The following is an 18788-nucleotide window of genomic DNA, read 5'->3' as shown; positions in this document are numbered from 1 at the left end:
AAAACATCATCATTCACTAGTGTGTGGACTGTGGTCACCACAATATATGAAACAGAACTATGAGGCCCCAGATGGGTCCCATGTTTGACAGCAAATGAGAAATTTTATTTATTTTAACCCCTCCGTAAAAAACATAGACAACCTGAGTAAGGTTTTGAAACTACAATGTGTATACAAGCACCTTACCCTATGTTGCTTTGAAGACACAAGCCAATACGCTTCAAGTGGAGACAAAAATGTGCCTTTCATGACCACAACAAAAGCACATGAACTCTTACTCATATGCCAGGAAAAGGGGAAGATAACAGATTAGAGAATATCCTCTTGACATCCTCTTTCAGTTCCTGACCTTTGTTCTATTATGTCTTCACCATCTCAGGAAACTGAGAGCTGCTAATCTAGCTGGTGTCAGTCTCTGTCTAAGCTGCTTCAAAAACAAAACACTCCCCCCACATTCAGTCTCCCTGGCCCATTCCACAATTTCTGTAAGGTCACAAATTGGGAATGTTTGTTTAAGTCTCAACCCTCTCTTCTTCCTTTGCCATAACAACAAGTAATTCTAAATTTTTTCCTTGGCTCAAGATCTATTTGCTTGTAACATTTCTGAAAATTGACTATTATGCCAGAAAAGAGTATCCACAGTGTATTTCTATAATATCTTTCTTCACCAAACCACATCTGTCGGTTACCTACCTTGACATAAATCATAGGGAGTGTCTGTTTGGCCCGACTATAATGTCTGGCAACTCTGTATACTGTTTCAGGAACATAGTCCAGCACCAAGTTGAGGTACACCTCATCTTTCTGAAAAAGAAGAGAGAAGAAAAACAAATCAGCACTAGATTTGGGGCATGAAGTACAATTAAAGTGTTCAGAGAACACTGTAGACATTTTTAGTCCCATCTTTAGTGTGAGAACTGCCACAGAACTTTTTAGGCTTTGCACTAATTCATTAATACTTTCGTCAAACTTCTGTTTAAGGTATGTTAATTGTTCTGGTATCCAGTGTTAGATATTGTCTGATTATAAATGGAGACAAGGATATAATTGTTCTGCCCAGTCCTAATATTTTCATTAGGAAAGTATTTCAAGGTAACATCTGCATAATTAGTTAAAACACCCTATTAACTCATTAGTCCCAAGAAGTACAAATTTAAACGTTCAAAACTCAGCCCCCAACAACAACACATCCAAAAAAGTTCAAACAACCTTCATCTTTTAGAAATGTTACTTTGATCTTACTGGACTCCCAGCTATGAAGAGATTAATACATATTAACCATTTGTATGCAGTATGCCATTGTTAACATTTGTAACCATTGTGTTTACAGGTATTTCCATGTCCCAGTTATGTCCAACTTAAACATATCAACTTATTAATGACAAAAGAGAACAAGCCAAAACCAAAGTCTCGAGAATGATTTTTAATATCTAGGATTAAGTTAGAGGTTCATGTGAATGTAACACAGAGAAACAACAAAAGTAGCTTTATAATAAGGTACTTTGTTACCTTATAAAGTACCTTATTATACATTAGCAAAGGAAAGAAGGAACAAAGAAGGCTTAAATGACAAAGTACTATAATCATATAGTGACTAACTGCAAAACTGAGAATTTTCAGCACTAAACCAGGTCTTAAAGAGACTTCTGATATTTTAATGCAGTCTTCAGTGCAAATCCTATCAGGACTGTGAATACATTTAATGTTGGGTGGTTGGTATAATTAACTGTATCAGCATGAAAAATTATTTTGAAAGCTAGTGAATTAACTAGAAGTAACATCTCCTGTATCTGCTATTTTATCACCTAGAACTTTCTATAGAGAAAGACAATACATAGGGAATTTAAATGGATGGAAACAGAACAGAGCTCCCAAGTCTTTGACTGGAGGCCCTTGTCAGAAAATCTACTGGCTATCTCTATCTTAACACCTAAGCCCAAACCTCATTTAGCTACAGCAATTTAATACTACTACTCTACTGTGACTTGACCTATCACTTCAACCACGGAGTAAGGTGTGCTTCTCTCACAGTGCTCTGCTGTTCTGCCACAGCAAAGAGCAGCAGTCTGGTACACGGTAAAACACAGAGAAATACACACCTTGAATACATATGCAAAGAACTGCTGACTTTGTGTGTTTTTAAAGGCTCAGAACTCAAGATCTCTATTCACCATTATTTGACGCTAAAGGCTTGAATTTTCAGGACATTTTAATAGCTCTTACCAATGCCTCCTAATAGACCAAGTCACCTTGCATGGCCCTGCCTATGTCATTCCTGCCTACAAGAAAAAAAACCTCTTTGCTTAGGATCATTGCTTAAATGACAGTGGCAATAGCACAGTACCAAGCAAGTGCCCACCAACTTGCACCTATCTGGTCTTATCATACTTCTCAAACATAGACAAGGAGCAGCCTCCAAAACCCTGCCTATACTGCTGCTTCTCCCAGTGACATCCCAGGAACTGGGAACAATGTGAAGGCTGCTGGGGACCAAGCTGGGGAGAAGAAAATTATTGAAATGGATGAGAAGAGACAACTACCAACAGTGCAGAGGAAATACTGGATGGCTCTGGAACTCCACAGATGTGCAAATGTATGCAAGAAAAAAATCCACCAACAAACTCGTATTTTAGCACTTTCCCTGCAACAAGAAAAGTTCTTCTTTCCCTGACTCTCACTTCAAGCCCATAAAATTCATCCACCACCTCTTCTTAGGTCAGAACTTTCAAGGTTTAGTTATAAAATACCAAAAATAAATGTCCTAAAAATTCAAAGTCAGCTTACGCCTGATAAGGCAACCTGTAAACCACAAGAGAAAAAGTTTTATGAATATGAAAGCTGTTTGCTTCAGTGTAGATACAACCTGATGAATATCCTAAATGTCTGCCTCTCAGAGGATGGGAAAGTCCTACTGGTGACAAATCACTTCACCAAGTATTGTTACTGAGGTTGACTTTCATCCAATGATTTACGTTTCTTATATCAAAAATATTTACTTGAGAAATTAGAGGAAAAAAAAGTAAAAATTAAAGTATAGTGATTTTATAATCCTCTCATAATGCAAACAAAAGGACACATGTAAAACAGTAAAACATATGATCAGTAAATCCTGTCTACACTACTTCACAGCAGTGATTTTTGAGAATTACAGAACTATTCTCTAGATCATATAAACTTTGCTTTGCTTTTAGTGCCTCCATTTTTATTTCTAATTTTACATTCTTTTAAAAATGGGACCAATTTAATAGCATGACATAACACAAGCACAAAAAACCTTGAGGCATTTGCATCTTTGGAGATGGAAGCTTTACTTCTGAGTTTTGATGCCATCCACAGTATCTGAACAAACAGCATGGGTTTTGTGTGGCACTGCTCCTGTGTAAATGTCAATCACACAGAACACGAAGGCACATGAACACCTTCCCCCCACCCCCATCAATTATTAAGTTTTGATGTACCACTTGAGGGACTCAGAACTCCAATGTGCAGCTATAAAGGCAAGGCTTATGCCATTGGCTATGTAAGTAACGGCATATTCCACTCCTACCACATGCAACTGACTCCAGAAGTTCTCTTAATGACTGCTATAATGAATTAAAGACTATTCAAGTGTTTTGAGTGACATCCTCCTAATGTCATCTGGCACTGGTCTAATAAACATAAAGGAAGGAATTTTCATGAGCCCTAATCCTTCTCAGTGAGGATGAACTGGATGAAAATAATATCCAAGTTACCTGGATTCCCCTGAACAAGATTCAGGACAAGCTAGGAAGCAGTCATGGCCTGACAAGCTCTGAGCATGATGTAACCTGGTTTGCCTATCTCATGCATTCTTCCTAAACACATATTTTTCCAGTGACCCAGATCTATTGCAATAGGAAACAGGGTTAGCTGAAAGAGCTTGCCAAATGAGGGCAACTGCTCGAGGATCGACTGAGGCGATCAAGGCTTATCTTTCCATTACAGAAAACCTCACCACATATTCCACAAGTGACTTGTTTCCATACTGCTGTTTCAAAACTGCTGGTCTGGGAACAAACCAAGGTAACCTGTCAGAAGCATGTCTGAAACGACCTACAGAGAACAGAAAAGTCCAGAGGAAGCTGCAGTGTAAAAAATACAGAAAGCAAACACAAGATGTCATTAAATAACTCACTTCTCCTTAAAGACCTTGCTCTTGCCAGCCTTCTGCTGCAGGTCAAATGTTTATGTGTATTTATATTCTCCTGTGCTTGCTGCTAAGGTTATGGCCATGTACAGTTCAAAATAAAAAAAGGGGAAGGGCAGGAAGTCAGATCCTGAAACTCAGGATCAAAGTATTTCATTAGGATTCTGACTTCAGCAATGTGGCTCATGTACCAGCAACTGCATCAAGTGCTTTTTGTCACTTGGCAGATAAATCCTCAGTTGACAAATACTGCTCCAAAATGAGCCAGAGCAGAATAACTACTGCTTTGCCATCAAATTGCTCTGCACCTCTCAAGAACCACCAATCCAGGCACTGCTTCACTCTGATGGGAAATACTTAATGCAAGTAAATACTCACACAATCTGTACCATAATAAGAGGCATGAGAAAGACTGGGACACAAGAGCCAAAACATTTTTGCAAATTAATTTTTTTTCTCGTGGCAGAAATTGGAGACAAAACAGGATGAAAGTACATGAGCATTACACACTAAGTGGCTGAAGACTCAGTGAAACTGAAAACATTGCCTTACTTACAAAGAAAAGGCTGCATGGAGGTCTCAAACTCCACTTTAAAAACTCTTCTCTCTTTCAGTCCACGTAAGTGATCTTATGTGTTAAGTCTTAAGTTTAAAGCACCCTCCAGTTCTGCTTAACTGAGGATAAAGAAGCAGCTACTGAATTAAAATAAAGGAATAGCTACTGAATTCTAAGATTAAATTTTCTCGATTGTTCCTTGCAGTGATAGTTAAAATATTGCTTCTCTGTGATCATCCCCTACCTCAACAAACCTCAAATTCATCCTGAGCTCCTACAAGCTTTTGTTAGCTTTTGTTTTCATGTATCAGACACACTACATTTATAACATGCACATATAAAGCGACAACCAATATTCAGTCAGTCACAGTCCAACTATTTCCCCCATTTATCACCACGATGATAGAAGCCAGGGAGGTCATACATGCTAAACACCAGACTGACAGCAAAAGGAAAATTCTTTCTCTGAAAATATCTCAGCATCTAATAAGAACAGGAAGTATTCCTGAGTTGTCAAGGCCTATGTGGAATGCAAAGAAAACCTCTCTGAACATCAGGTAATAGGATAAAAAGGTTAAGAAACTATTCTGGGTGCTCTTTCTTCTAGGGTGACCATATTTACTGGTCAGCCCTTGGAAAAAGTGATCAACATGCCCATTTCAGTTTGTATCTCCTGGGAGATTAGTAACAGTGTGACAGTGGTTCTGGTGTGGTTTGGGATGGGTTTTCACTTGTTTTTAATGGATTCCACCTGCTCAGTTGTATGAGCACAACTGAGAGGAGACGAACAATACAGGAGTTTCTTAAACTAACATTGCATTAGGAGAAATAAATGTGGAATTGCACTCTGAAGAAACTCACTTTACATGCCTATTCAAGCCAAATGCAAACAGACAAGCAATATGCCTAAAATTAAGTAATACACCTCCAAAATATACTTTTCATTATTTAATAAATACCAGATACACTATCCCAAGGCTTCAGTATTAGGGCTGTATGAGGTAAATAAACCAATGAGTTTACTCAAGAGGATGTTTCCTTTACTTTCTTTATCAGCACCCCACTGATGATGTTCCAGAGGTAGGTGCTGCACGGAGCAGTTACTGACAGGATGCAGCTATGCAAGGATTCTGTCAAAAAGCACCTGAGGGATTTACCTTGCAGTTGGAAAGCAAGAAAATGCCTTTCAGCATTTCATGCAGACTATGCCTTTTTTGAGAGCGCATCATTTGAACACTAGAATGTCAGTATGAGGTAAAATATGCCCTTCACCCTGACTTAGGCACCTAGATTTAGACAACACACAAGGTTCAAAGTCACAGTTTCTGCTCTAGATGAAAAAAAAAAAAAAAAAGTTATTTTACTTTTCTTAAAGCTACAGCCAGCACACACTTCACACCCCTTTATCAAGCACCATGCAAGACCCACCTTCCTTCTCTTATCTTGAAGGCTAAATTTGTTCATTAAAGATACAAAGACTCTGGACACACTTTCAAAAGACAAAGCAAAAATTTGTAACCTTCCTACTCTTAACTAATGAGTAGACATGATACACAAGAAAAATTTGAAAATGCAAAATATGTGCTAGCTGACCTTATTTGTATGAAGGAATGGTGACATCCAGTGGCCACGTGTGTCTGTTTTTAATTGCAGTTTACAACCACATCTATTTCAAAACAGAGCTTTGGCTGCCACCAAAATAAAGGGAGTGTAAGCCTAGAGATACAGTTGCAGTTTCACAGAGATAAATCCAGGGATGTAAGAACGGTTGAAGACTCAACTTCAGTGTTCATAAAGATACCAGTACTTTCTAATAGTACTGCAAATGTTGGGTAAAGTTTCTCCTTTCCTAATCTCTCCCTCTTAATGACGGAGTTTGAGAATTGAGATTTGTCCCAAGACTTGTGTTCCTATGCCTGCTAGTCAAAACTTAACAAATTGCTCTGTAATCCTCATTACTCTTCAGCAAAACACAGTCATGTTATGTAGGTGGGAACTGCCAAGTGGGTCAGCCGTGATGGCAGCATAAGGCTAGAAGTCAACCATCCCAATAAAATTAATATTTAAAAACTTTCCTGGGTCTTGTCTGAAGCCAGCTGGTTTACATTATCTACCTTTGATCACTGAAAGAGTAGAGGGTCTTAGGTGATGCACTAAGACATTCTTTGTCAGGGGGGAAAAACAAACAAACAAACATTTTCTGACCCTGTTATCCCCCCTAAAGAGTGGCTACTGTAAAAGAAAAGGTCGCACATTAAAATAATTTGGCAATCTCTGATGATTCTTGTTTATTTTATGCCCTGTGAAGTCCTTAAGATTATAGAGGTACTTCCAAGGAGAGCTTCTATGAAGTTGGAAACATCTGCCCAACATCTAAAAGGCAGGAGTGAGCTATCATCTTTGACATGAGTGATCTGTGGATATCTGAACCCCAGCTCTCAAGTAGAGATTGTGCCATAAATTGGCCATAAATCTGTTGAAAGACAAAAATTAACAGATGATGTTCGGATCACTAGACTGTCCTGCACACCTCCTGATGAAACAAAAACGAGAATCTTTGGAGATCCACTGTTTTCTTGACTGTTCGCTACCTTCCAGAGTGAGTAGGAATTTCTGAATCAGGATACATCCGTGACAAAAAGCTAGGCAAGACAATACACAATAATGGTTCAAACTACATGTCTGCTTCAGGACAAACACAAGCTGTCTTCTTAATGGTCACCTAACACTGGGAAGATGAGAGCAGGAGCTAGAGCTGGCAGAGGAATGACCTGACAACAGGAGTGTGACCAACCAGATGTACTGGATGGCTCACTGGCCTAGAGAGAAACCTCTGAGCTTCCTATTTTCACTGCATGCACCTCCCACACTAAGGATCTAGCCACTGCTGCCTGCTCTGATCTTGTGAAGCCCCACCACAGGCAGACAAAACTGCTGCTTCTAATAACAAAACCTACGCAAAAACCAGTGACTGCTTATAACTACAACTAAGGAAAATCCCAGCCTGTTGCAACCCTAATAACAGTAACTGATAATCACTATATGATGACTGGTGCCCTTTCTGAAATGAGCTTGGCAGTTCTCAGAGGCAAGGACTACAGAGTTACCAACATCACAAAACTCTTCATCATTGGCATTAATTACTTCTTTGTTGACAACAAACAAGATCCGCCAGGGACTGAATGAATGTTAGTTACTACATTCATCTCTAGTGATGGCCCTTCAGCACATTACTAGGCTGGTGCAAAACATTCACATAGACTGTCAGTACAAAATTTGGTTTAAGGCTGTTAATTGCCCTTTTTATGCAGTTAGCTTTTTTTTCTTTTAAAAGTTCAAGTAAGAAATCAAATTGTTCCCATTTTAACTGGGAACAGAATGAATGGTCCTTACATGAGGACTCATCTGAACACTCCTGCAAGAAATAATGGTGATGTTCACGCCTCTCTGAAGTCTGAGGATACAACTTGCAAACCAGACAGCTGCCCCTTTCTTCCAAACTTCTTCAATGCCATTTAATCCAGTGCTGCCAAAGCACATGAGATAGTACACAGAAGCTTATAGATGCAACTCAGCATGTATCTCCTGCGTTTATTTTAAACTTCAGCCTAAGTCTATGGGAGTAAATTTCCATCCTGAGTCTTCATGGACTTTTGGCTACATGCCCTTATAGCTAAGGCTAAATAAGACCGGACATCAATTAGAACATGCAGAAGGGCCCGCTCAGCCTCCAAAAAAGCATCAGCATATCACCTATTTGTGATCTCCCTGCTTCCATTTTTTGCTTTGAATCCTCTGAATACTAAGCCACCTTAAGGAAGAAGGTGGATTAGTATTCAGAAGGAAAGAAAAAGTAAGGACATAACCACTGCTGCAATTACTCAACAAAAATTGTATTTACTTTTACTTTGATTTGATGCAGAAACAAATCCCTCCAGTAACTCTTCATCCTCTTTTGGACACAGGTATAGATCAATCAGTCTATTCAACACCCTGAAGTATCCATACAAGAAAAACTGACAGTTATGCCACAAGGATCTAACCAGAAATACACAGGAATAAAAAAGGCAGAATTAGGAACTCATTTCAGGTTTTACACAGCTGAGAAATTTTACTTGACAGCTGTTGATTTAAGAAGTTAGGTCATTCTATAAAACAACAGGAAATACTCTTAGCAAAGGAGTCAGAGGAATTATTTCCTATATTCGTGTTTGCCCTGCCTTGGAACATGGCTTGAAAGGTTCTCAGCAGAATCAGGCTAGAAAGGACAGGTAGCAAGACCATCTCCCCCTGCAAAACTAAATTAAAACCTATGGTTTTTAAAATTTTTTTTTAATCAAGCTAAATGCAAAGCAGTTCCTGAAATTAAGGTAATGTATCAAAAATCAACCCTGAAATATATTCCCTCCTAATACAGTCTGATCTGCAGTAGAAAGTTGACAGGCAAACCAGGCATCTTGCTCAAGATCTTATCCTAAGGCATAATACCAAAGCTATCAAACAGTGGAGCTGGCTAGTCCTAAAATCCTGCTCATTTTCTACAAGAATTACCTAGAAAACCATAAATCACAGAAATACAGCATGGGAAAGTCTTGTGACTACTTTCACCAGGAGAAACTTTCATACACAATTCAACCCATTATTTGGTTGGTTTCTTTCTTTCCCTCTGGCTCATTCCACCAGATATAATTACACATTTTAGATTAGTAAAATGCACATTACATCTATGAAAGTCAGTGTCCTGCTATCAGATATCTCATACAGCCTCAAAAGAAGAAAAAAATCCGAATATACTCTGGCAAATACATTAAGGAAGAGGCTTTAAAAAAAACTGGGTTATCCTACAGGTCTGAATGTCTAGAAACTTTCAAAAAGAATGAATCGAGAATGAAATAGTTTATAGAAGCAACTTGAATGCCATGCCTGTCCACTGTCATCTTAATATAAGTTACATACCTTCTTTGAGCTCTTTTAGACTAGAAATCATTAATCAAACATGATTAAATACTTAGCACACAGAACAACTTTTTATATCTATATATACACACAAAGGTATAAATATGTGTGCATGTATACACACACACTTTGCTATATAGAGGCAACATAAATTCAAAGATGCTCAGTAAGAGGGAGTCACCCAGTCACAGAAAAGAATGGAGAAGGAATCAGTCAAAGCCATGTTCGATACATGAATTTCATGCTGCTAAAACTTGATGGCTTTTGTCAAAAGCATGAAAGTTGTTTAAGCAAATGGGAGACATGAAAAGGACAGTTCATCACAAGAAAAAAAAGATAGGGAGCTCAAGCCCTTCAACCAGTTCCACACAGCCTGCAGAAACAGCCAATGGAGAGCTCCAAATCTCTACAAACTAGCGCTACAGCTTGGATGCAGCTAAGGAATGGTCTTACTAGCAAGTGTGTTTTTGACTTGTTTTTCTATTTGACACTTTCTCAGTTTTCCAATCAAGAGTGAAACCTCCTGTTTTGCAAGAATTAAGTCAGTTTTAAGGTTCCCCAGTGTCTAAAAATACCTAGCAATTGAAATGAACTAAAGTGACTTTTAGGCACATGGCTTTCAAAGAGTGCAGGTCTGACTGATGGAGAAAGCCTTTGAGGCATCCCTAATCAAGACAGACTTAAGCTTCTTGGGCATTGGCAAAAAAACCAACAAAACCAAAACCAAACAAACAAAACAAAAGAAACAAAAAATCACAAAAAAAACACCCAAACAAACAAATAAACAACAAAAACCAACTAAACAACAAGGAGAAAAAACCACACAAAACCCAAAAAAACCCCCAAAACAACAGAAAGAGAAGTCTCTGGGCTTAGAGATGCTGGTGTCAAGCACCAGGGAAGAAGTCCAAGCAACAAGAACAGGTGGAGTAAGCACAGTGGAATGAAAATCATTATGCAAAAGTATGCTTGATATGTAAGTATCAAAATTTCAATAAAGAGGTCAACAGTATTAGAGTTACCTCTGAGACTTTCCCATCACTGCTAGACTTGAGTTAATTATCACAAGCACAGATTAATGGCAGAGGATCATCAAGTTCTTCACATAGTCAACAACTGCACACCCAACTCATCACTACACCACTACATTTTCTGCTACACAATTCTTGGATTTTTATATTACTCTTCCCATTGGACTTGGCTTCATTAATCAGTTTATATATTCCTGTGGGGACATATAATTTATATCTGCAACTTCTTCCTACATATCCTTCCTAGTTACCAGATAGGACAATATACTTTTCTCCCTTCTCCACTCCCCAGACAGCTTGATTTTGAGGGTAATATGGAAGAAAAATATATTACTGCTTCCCAAAACTGACAAAAGCATGGCAAGAAACATTCTCCTTCCTTGCCACATGAACTTCAGAACACCAACGTGCTGCTGTCTAGTTTTTCCCGAACAGCAGACAAACTCCATCCCCTTTCCTCCTAGCAGAGTACCAGTCTGCTACAAGGCAAAAACGGCCACCTGTTATACCCTGTAGTCCATGGAGGAAAACCTGTGGCAAGCTGCTGTGCTAACACTCAGCTTGTGTTTGTTACAGCTTCTTCTGCAGGTGTTTCCTGATAGCTGCAAGAATGGCATACATGCCATCACACACTTACCTTCGCATGCTGCCACCTACATGGAAATACTTGCAAGCCAATTATGTTTCATTTTGTATTGAACTGCAAGAGACCTGGCACCCTGAACTGCAGCATTACACTGCTGATGCTCTGCTGGGTGTGTGCTGGCCCCAGGGATTGCTTCCCATTTGTCCTATTTTGCAACAGGGTAGCAGTGGAAAGGCACAGAGCAGAGGCATGAAGACCAAGGAGCAGAAAGTAACATGAAAGAAAACTTCTCACTGAAGCACAAAAATTCATTGGCCATGGATAGAGACACTCTTAAAAGCAAAATGAGGGCTGCCCTGAGGACTTGAAACAGCAGAACAGAACATCCACTCTCAAGTTCAACATCATTTAAAGATTTCCAAAAGAGTTTTTCTCAAGTTACTGTTACACAAAAGCTCCTGGGACAGTGTTCTGAGCAGTTTTAACACTCCACTGTTTGCAGGAGGTTTTCGAAAGTCATTAGATAAGGCAGTTGTCCTCTGTTTGTGCAGGAAATCCTACTGCCCTCCAGTCAAGTTACAAGCTGTTTTAAAAAACCCAAACAACCAACAAAAAAATCCCAAACCCTCCTTCACAGTATTTTCCTTTTTGTACTCATACTGCTTGAGGAATTTCTGTTTATGAACAAAATACAGCTTAAAAAAATGACACTGAACTACCAACAAAACAGACACACATCTATTAGCACCAGCCAAGGGCAAGGAAGCAAAGGGGAGGTTGATTAAAAAAAATAATTAAAAACTCTTAAATTATTTCTCCTTGAATGCTGTAGTTTTGCAAGCTTTCTATAGGCACAAGGCCAGGTCCCCCACGAGACACCTCTCAGGTAACAGCAGATCTCATCCAATTATCCTCCTGTACACTGTACAAGACAAAAACAACTTATCCTGGAGATGTCAACTCCTTTTCTGGTTCCAAAGACCATGAAAGGGTGGGTTACCTCTCCCAGTCTGCTGACCCACTTCATGAAGCTGCAGTTAACAGCCTGCCAATAGCTACCAGCTCTCATATACAGCCCTTTATACCACCGTGGACAAGTGTATCAGCACCTGAATGCAACTAAGGATGCAATCTGCCTTAAAAAAATGAAAGAAAAAAGGGGCAGCATTTATATAAATTATCTAAAAATTATATAAATATTTGTAACAACATATAGAAAGATCAAGAAAATTCAGAAGGTCATCTAGCTCATTTCCCAACCTCACAGCTTACATTAACTCCCATACAGACCACAATCACTTTTTTTTTACTCCGTGGATGATCCTGTTTTAAGGATAAGGTTGGATCAGATGCCATCTTGAAGTCCAATTCATCCTGAATTCTCCTATGATTTGCATAATGCTGATACATACTTAGATAAGGAATACATTATAATTTCACATTAAAACTAAACCCTGTAACCCCTCCTTAAAAAATCCAAGGAACTTTTAAACCTGGACTGAACAAACACAAATGTCAGTATCTATAACTCTTCTTGAGAGTTATTAAAACCAGCTATTTTCTCTTTCTTCTGGAACACAAACATTCTCACAAATGTTACAATCACATGATCATATTCTTTCCTCTGGGCTCTGAAACTCAGCCTGTATCTGGGACAGATGCACAAGGAAGGGGGACAGAAGCATACAAAGACTGGTTCTGGGAAAAGTCACATAAATGCTTTAAATCTAAAATGCTTAACACTGAAGCCTAGAAAACATATGTATCTGCACATACAGAAAAGTAGTGCTAGAACACAAAGCCCAGCTGTGATCCGCGAAATTAAGAAAGGGGCAGTGTGTATGCAAATATACTGCACTCTTGTCGTATTTTTAGTATAACACTAATCCTTATGGGCCACACACTTCTATACTGAAAATCATCTGTTCCAGTATGACCTGTTGGGCACCATTAAACCATTTTCTTGGTGTTATATGTCTAATATCTTCAAGTTTCTGTCTCCAGACATTCAGTTATACCCCAGACAGTTACCAGGACACATTCCTTTGTTTTTCGTTTTTACCTTCTCTCCACTAGAGTAGAAGAAATAACGCAATCGGACAATGTTACAATGATCCAACTTTCTCATAATCTGGAGCTCTCTGTTCTGAAACAAGAGAAAAGCAAACAATTAGAAAAAGTTTCTGTGGAAAAAGGTAAGGTACCATTATGAGCACTTTAACATACAGATACAGAAGTTGCCTAACTGAAGAACAATTAAGCTGGAAAGAGGCAACAGCTTTCACATGTTTTTTAGTATATGTTGCAATTGTTTTATTTATTGTTAATCTGAGAAGATTGACAGCTTTGACTGCATTTTCTCTTTAAAATAAACATCCACAAATCCATCACATTACTCGAGAATTACCTATTTGCATTATCAAAGGGTCAGTGGTAAAAGTCAAGAAGACATGAACTTTTCATTTTTATTTTCTGATCTTATAATAATACAATGTATCAAGCTGAAGAATAGGAAGCCTATCCCCTTTGAATACTGCAAAAATAATGCAAACATTGTGAAAATAAACATTTCCACCTACATGCCCACCCTTCTCTACAGTGCAAGAGAGGTTTGTAACTAAAGATCTTTTCCTCTAACATTCTTTCTGCAATACCAACAAAAAGCACCTGAAATTAAATAGGTAATTCAATTTCCACTTGTGTTCAACCACGGTTAAACCGGTTTAGACAGACAGAATAATAGCATTATTTTCCCATTATATATCAACCTGAAAAAGCTGTTAAAATCAATTCATCACATCCATGATAAACTGGGAACTTTACTGCAGTATTCATTGCATAAATGAGGCCTGAACAAATGAAGGATCTTAAAGCCTAGCAGGTAAAAACAAATGAAGTTTTGAAGTGCAGGTATGAGTAAAAACAAGCAAGTAAAATTAGCACAGCTATGTTTGTCACACTTCATTCCACAGCTGTTGCTACAATGCTTTTTTCCTCTAGTCACACTTACACATTGCTGGTTTTCCTTTCTCAATTAATACACAATCTGCAACTACAAAAATAGAAGGTATTCCTCTTTTTACTTTGATCATGGGATTGCTAATCATATATCCTAAACTTGCAAGAACTAATACACTAGACTAATTCACTGTCTTTACTAGCATCAGTAACTCTGGCCAAGTTCAGGAATTTTTGGGAAGAGAACTCTTTAGCCACCACACATTTTCACACTTAAATGCACCAAGCTAACACCCACTTTGTGCAGTGCTGCTGTCAAAACAATGATTTCAGATTCTGTGTTATCAGAGGGTCCCATATGGTGTCTGTCACTACAATTAATTGTTAAGGAACTTCACAAGAACCACTCAGAGCTTCTGATGCTAACATGGCTACAAACTCTGCTTTTAATTCCTCTAAGCCATGTAGCCTTAAAAAAAAGAGGTGCTACCCAAGATGCAGTATCATTAATCCTATCAACCCTGCCACCCACTGACTGAAAAAATACTTCAGTATTAGCCAGCTCTTTACAAACAGGAGTGACATCTCACACACTTATCAGCTGGCAATTACCCAGCCAGTAGTTAAGGAGAAAGCAAGTCCCTCCCTGAGCCTGCCTAGCCTCTGAGCAGATTAAAGCCTAAGACCATTTGATGCATACCAAGACAGGCCTATTCTACATTGCAAGATGAAGAGAGAAAGTAAGAGAAAGTAAGGAGAGACCTATGAGGTTTTCATGTAGCTCCTGATACCTTATGGAGTGAATTTGTGAAAAAGGAATATAGGCTTCACCACATAACCTCATCAATATGCCTCACATCTCACAGAGCAAAGCATTATCCTGGTAGGAACAGGAGCTCACATATTCTCCACTTCCTCATTCTTTATTGAATCAAATAAAAAAAAATAAATTATGGGAGTCATGGCTGGGGCTCCTGTGCTGCATAGCACAATTCAAACTTCAGATCAAGAGAATCCCACTCTTTTCTTTTGTCCAAACCACTGCTGGCCATGGGGTATCTCCCTGGGCCTTACAACATGGGGTAGATTTCAATTAGTGAGTCAAAGCAGGGATGGCTCCAGATCCATAGCTTACAGAATCACCTATTATGACAAAAAATTAATTTCTCCTCTTGGCTTTTATGGCATTTAACAGTGTTACTATAGGACTAAACCAAACACTGCAGGTTCTAGCACCTCAAACAAATTCCACCAGCATTTCATAGCCCAACATATGGTAAGTAATTTCTTCTTCCCTTTTTCCTACTGACTGCGAGATGGGAATACTACTTTTTATCTCATGGATTTACTGGAAGAAACATGAATATGCTAAGCATTAATGTGTAAATATTATTTTGGTAATATCTCTACTAGCTTCTTAAAATACCCATACGTACTCTAAGTCAGGTTATCACTTCGTGTTCTTTAGATAGCGTGTACATGCTGATTGGATACACTGGAAAAAAGAAATCAGCAAAAGTTATTCTAATGCTAGGCTGAAGTTATATTTATACTCTGGTATCTCATCCTAGCACAAGCACAGTTTCTGCCTACTGTGATGCCTTCCACTTTGATCCATCTCCTTCGGCTCTCATCCTGGCCATCTGCTGCAGCTGCACAAGGAGTGCTTCAAGAGGTGCTAATATCAGGGATAAATCCTAAACCAGTTACACAGTAACCTATATCTTGCATCCTGTGACTAGGCAGAAGGAAACATATCTAAAACTGCAATCTTAGTCAAATAGTCACCTCAGCTATCTTAAAACCAAGCAGATTTCTAATCACCACTCCCTGGTGGAGTTAAAACTGGAAATACTTGAACAGTTGCAAAGCTCAAATTGGATATGGCAGGGGAACAGCTACTGATGTTCATGTTCAAGAATTACTTTTTTCTTGGGTGAATACTTCAAGTAGTCTCACTTTACCATATACTTCCCTGTATACATCTTAAATAAGTAACAACCTTTTCACATTATGATGTGGGCTAATAAATACCAGTGCAGAATTGCATGGAGGGGAAGGGGAAATATCAGATTATAACCAGGGAACCTTCAGTTAAATGAACAGTGACTGATGTCATGCACCAAGTGCAAGAGACGAAATGCATGTCTAAAGATAATGCAAACTAAAATGCTTTCAAAACATGCTGATGTGAAAGGCTGACACTGCACATTCAAAATACAGGGTAGATGAAAACCTAAGGCTCATCCTTATCCTTAACTGATCATTTTTGTCTTCCAAAAAACACAGATGCAAAGTCAAAGACTCGAAGAGGAGGAAGTTGTTATACTTTCCTGTTCTCCCACCATTCAACATGAAGGAAAGGGTAGACTTTTCTAACTGAATGAGTGTACCAGGCCTGGTAAGCACCACAGAAAGCAATACCCTTCAGCACCAGTCTTGCCACAGGAAAGGACCCAGGAGACATCTGTTCCCATCAAAACGTGCTGCTGCAGCACACATTCCTCTGAGGAGCCACAAACCAACAGGACTATGAACAGATTAGTCAGCAAATTTTCTGCAGTTCGATTTCTTTATCTAAAATAATTTCTTTATCCAGAAGGCAAGGGCTGCTGATGTAGACTACTTTATGATTAGGGCACTTCAGCCCTTCACTAACTACTGAGGCAAATACCATGTGACAAAACCCTGTTCATCACTTATGAGGACAACTTTCCTAGACCAGACTGCCTCTTATCTGTTCACTGTATTGAAGAAAACTGGTTGTTCATCAAGGTTAAAGATTAGGTTAAAGACTGCCAAGACATCAGATTCATAACTTCAAAGCACAGCCAATAAAGTTCATGCATGAAGATTCATGCCTTCTCTCCAAAGTTACATTCCCAATCCCTCAGAGCTGTGCTAACACTGCAGGTGATATGATACCAGCAAAGCAAGGTCATTTCTGCCTCACTACTGTAATCTGCTATTACAGACTCGGATAGTCATCATTCCCTGCCACACATATTCCCTCTCCTCCCCATCCAGGGATTTCTAGAGTTAAACCAGTTTGCTCCTAGTCTGATTCCTGGCCTTCTCCCTGCCTCACACTCTCTCCATCCCCTTCTCCCTCCCCTTCTTACAGTAGGGGATAAAATGACTAGCTTCTCAAGAGATGAGGCTTTATGGACTTGCAAATTCCTGAACTGGACTAGAACAAATGAAGGTGAAAGGTTTTGTTCAACATGATAATGTCAATATAGACCCAATGAAATGGAGAAATATAACCTGGATCCAGTTCAGAAGAGAATTCCACAGTTTCCTTAGCTGAAGGGCATGCTGGGTTTTGATTTTTATTTTTCTTGCCTTTTTGAAGTCTCAGCAAGGTTATTTGAGGATTATGTTCAGTGCAGATGAAATGGGAGAAAATAGGAATTTATATTTTTCCTTTGTGTCACACCAAAGACATGACCTGTTTATTTTAAACAGATGAAATCATGTGTGTCTTGAACTTTTAGAGAAGATACCTTTCAGATGGAAAGGCAGGATAAGCTACCAGTCTAATTCAGCTAGTACCTTCAGCATCTGACTTCTTGTTAAATCAAGTAGGACCAGCAACTAAGGTTAATCTTATTTTTGCACGTTTTAAAGTAATTGTTATTATTCTTGGTGTAATACCTTCAAATTATGAAGCTCAATGCTATGTGTTCTTCTCTCAGATTGAAAAAACAGAAGATGGAGCATAAGTGCATGAACTGTGGTATTATAGATAGATGGAAGCAGTACAGGTAGATCCAAATTTCTCAGTATACACACTATTCCTGCTCTCGTATGTCTTGTTTACTGCTTCCACCATAATCTTCTCCATTCTCCCACATTTCTTACCCTACATAAAGTTTTTTCCACAATGAAGAGCATGAAGAGAAAGCCATGGGCAAACTGGGGAAGAAACCATTTTCCAGCAGGAGGCATAAAGAGAGCGATGAAGCAGAAGGGCTAGCTTCTTTCCTCCCCCACCACTTCTTCCCACTTCTACAGCCACAATGACTCATCACATCCACTCACCTTCACCTGCTGCACTGCTGAGCCTGCCCTGAGAACAAGCTCAGGCTGAAAGCTCAAGAGATCTGAAGTATTTTTCATCCAGCAGCAAAAAAACTTCTTTATTCTGACCCTCTCCCACCACAAGAAAAAGGCTGGACTCCAAGCACAGGGCAGCAGGCACATGCTGAGAGGACTTTCAGTGTGATCCTAGCCAGCTACGCTTGATGCCTTGCAGAAACAGCTGCTTGCACAACAGTGAAGCCATCCCTCCTAAACTAAGCTTTGTAAAAGTTACTGAAACAAAGACTCAAGACCACAGAGGATGTCAATGAAATAGCACCTTGCAGGTTACCAAGGGGTAGTGGCACCACAAACCCCAGCATATTTAGCACATTTTCACTAATATTGTTACTAAAGCTCCAATCCAAGTATGTGCAGTTTGTCCTAAGCTTAGAAGTCAGTCCACAAAATAAAAGCTGTACCATATCTTCCCTAAAAATTTGTAAAGTT

General features: G+C 39.0%; 1 protein-coding gene across 1 annotated transcript in view; it reads right to left on the bottom strand.

Annotated features, from left to right (window-relative positions):
* Positions 1–18788, bottom strand: part of GSK3B (glycogen synthase kinase 3 beta) — a 149070-nt gene that overhangs the window by 56051 nt on the left and 74231 nt on the right. Inside the window, exons 3-4 of the mRNA XM_058856055.1 lie at positions 13360–13443; positions 694–804 (exon numbers count right to left, since the gene is read on the bottom strand). Of these exons, the coding sequence (XP_058712038.1) occupies positions 694–804; positions 13360–13443 (195 nt within the window). The remainder of the gene's footprint in view (positions 1–693; positions 805–13359; positions 13444–18788) is intronic.

This window comes from Poecile atricapillus, chromosome 1, assembly GCF_030490865.1.
Source record: "Poecile atricapillus isolate bPoeAtr1 chromosome 1, bPoeAtr1.hap1, whole genome shotgun sequence".
NCBI classification, from domain to species: Eukaryota; Metazoa; Chordata; class Aves; order Passeriformes; family Paridae; genus Poecile; species Poecile atricapillus.
Note: the sequence above shows the minus strand (reverse complement) of the source record. Positions and strands in the feature narration are given on the sequence as shown.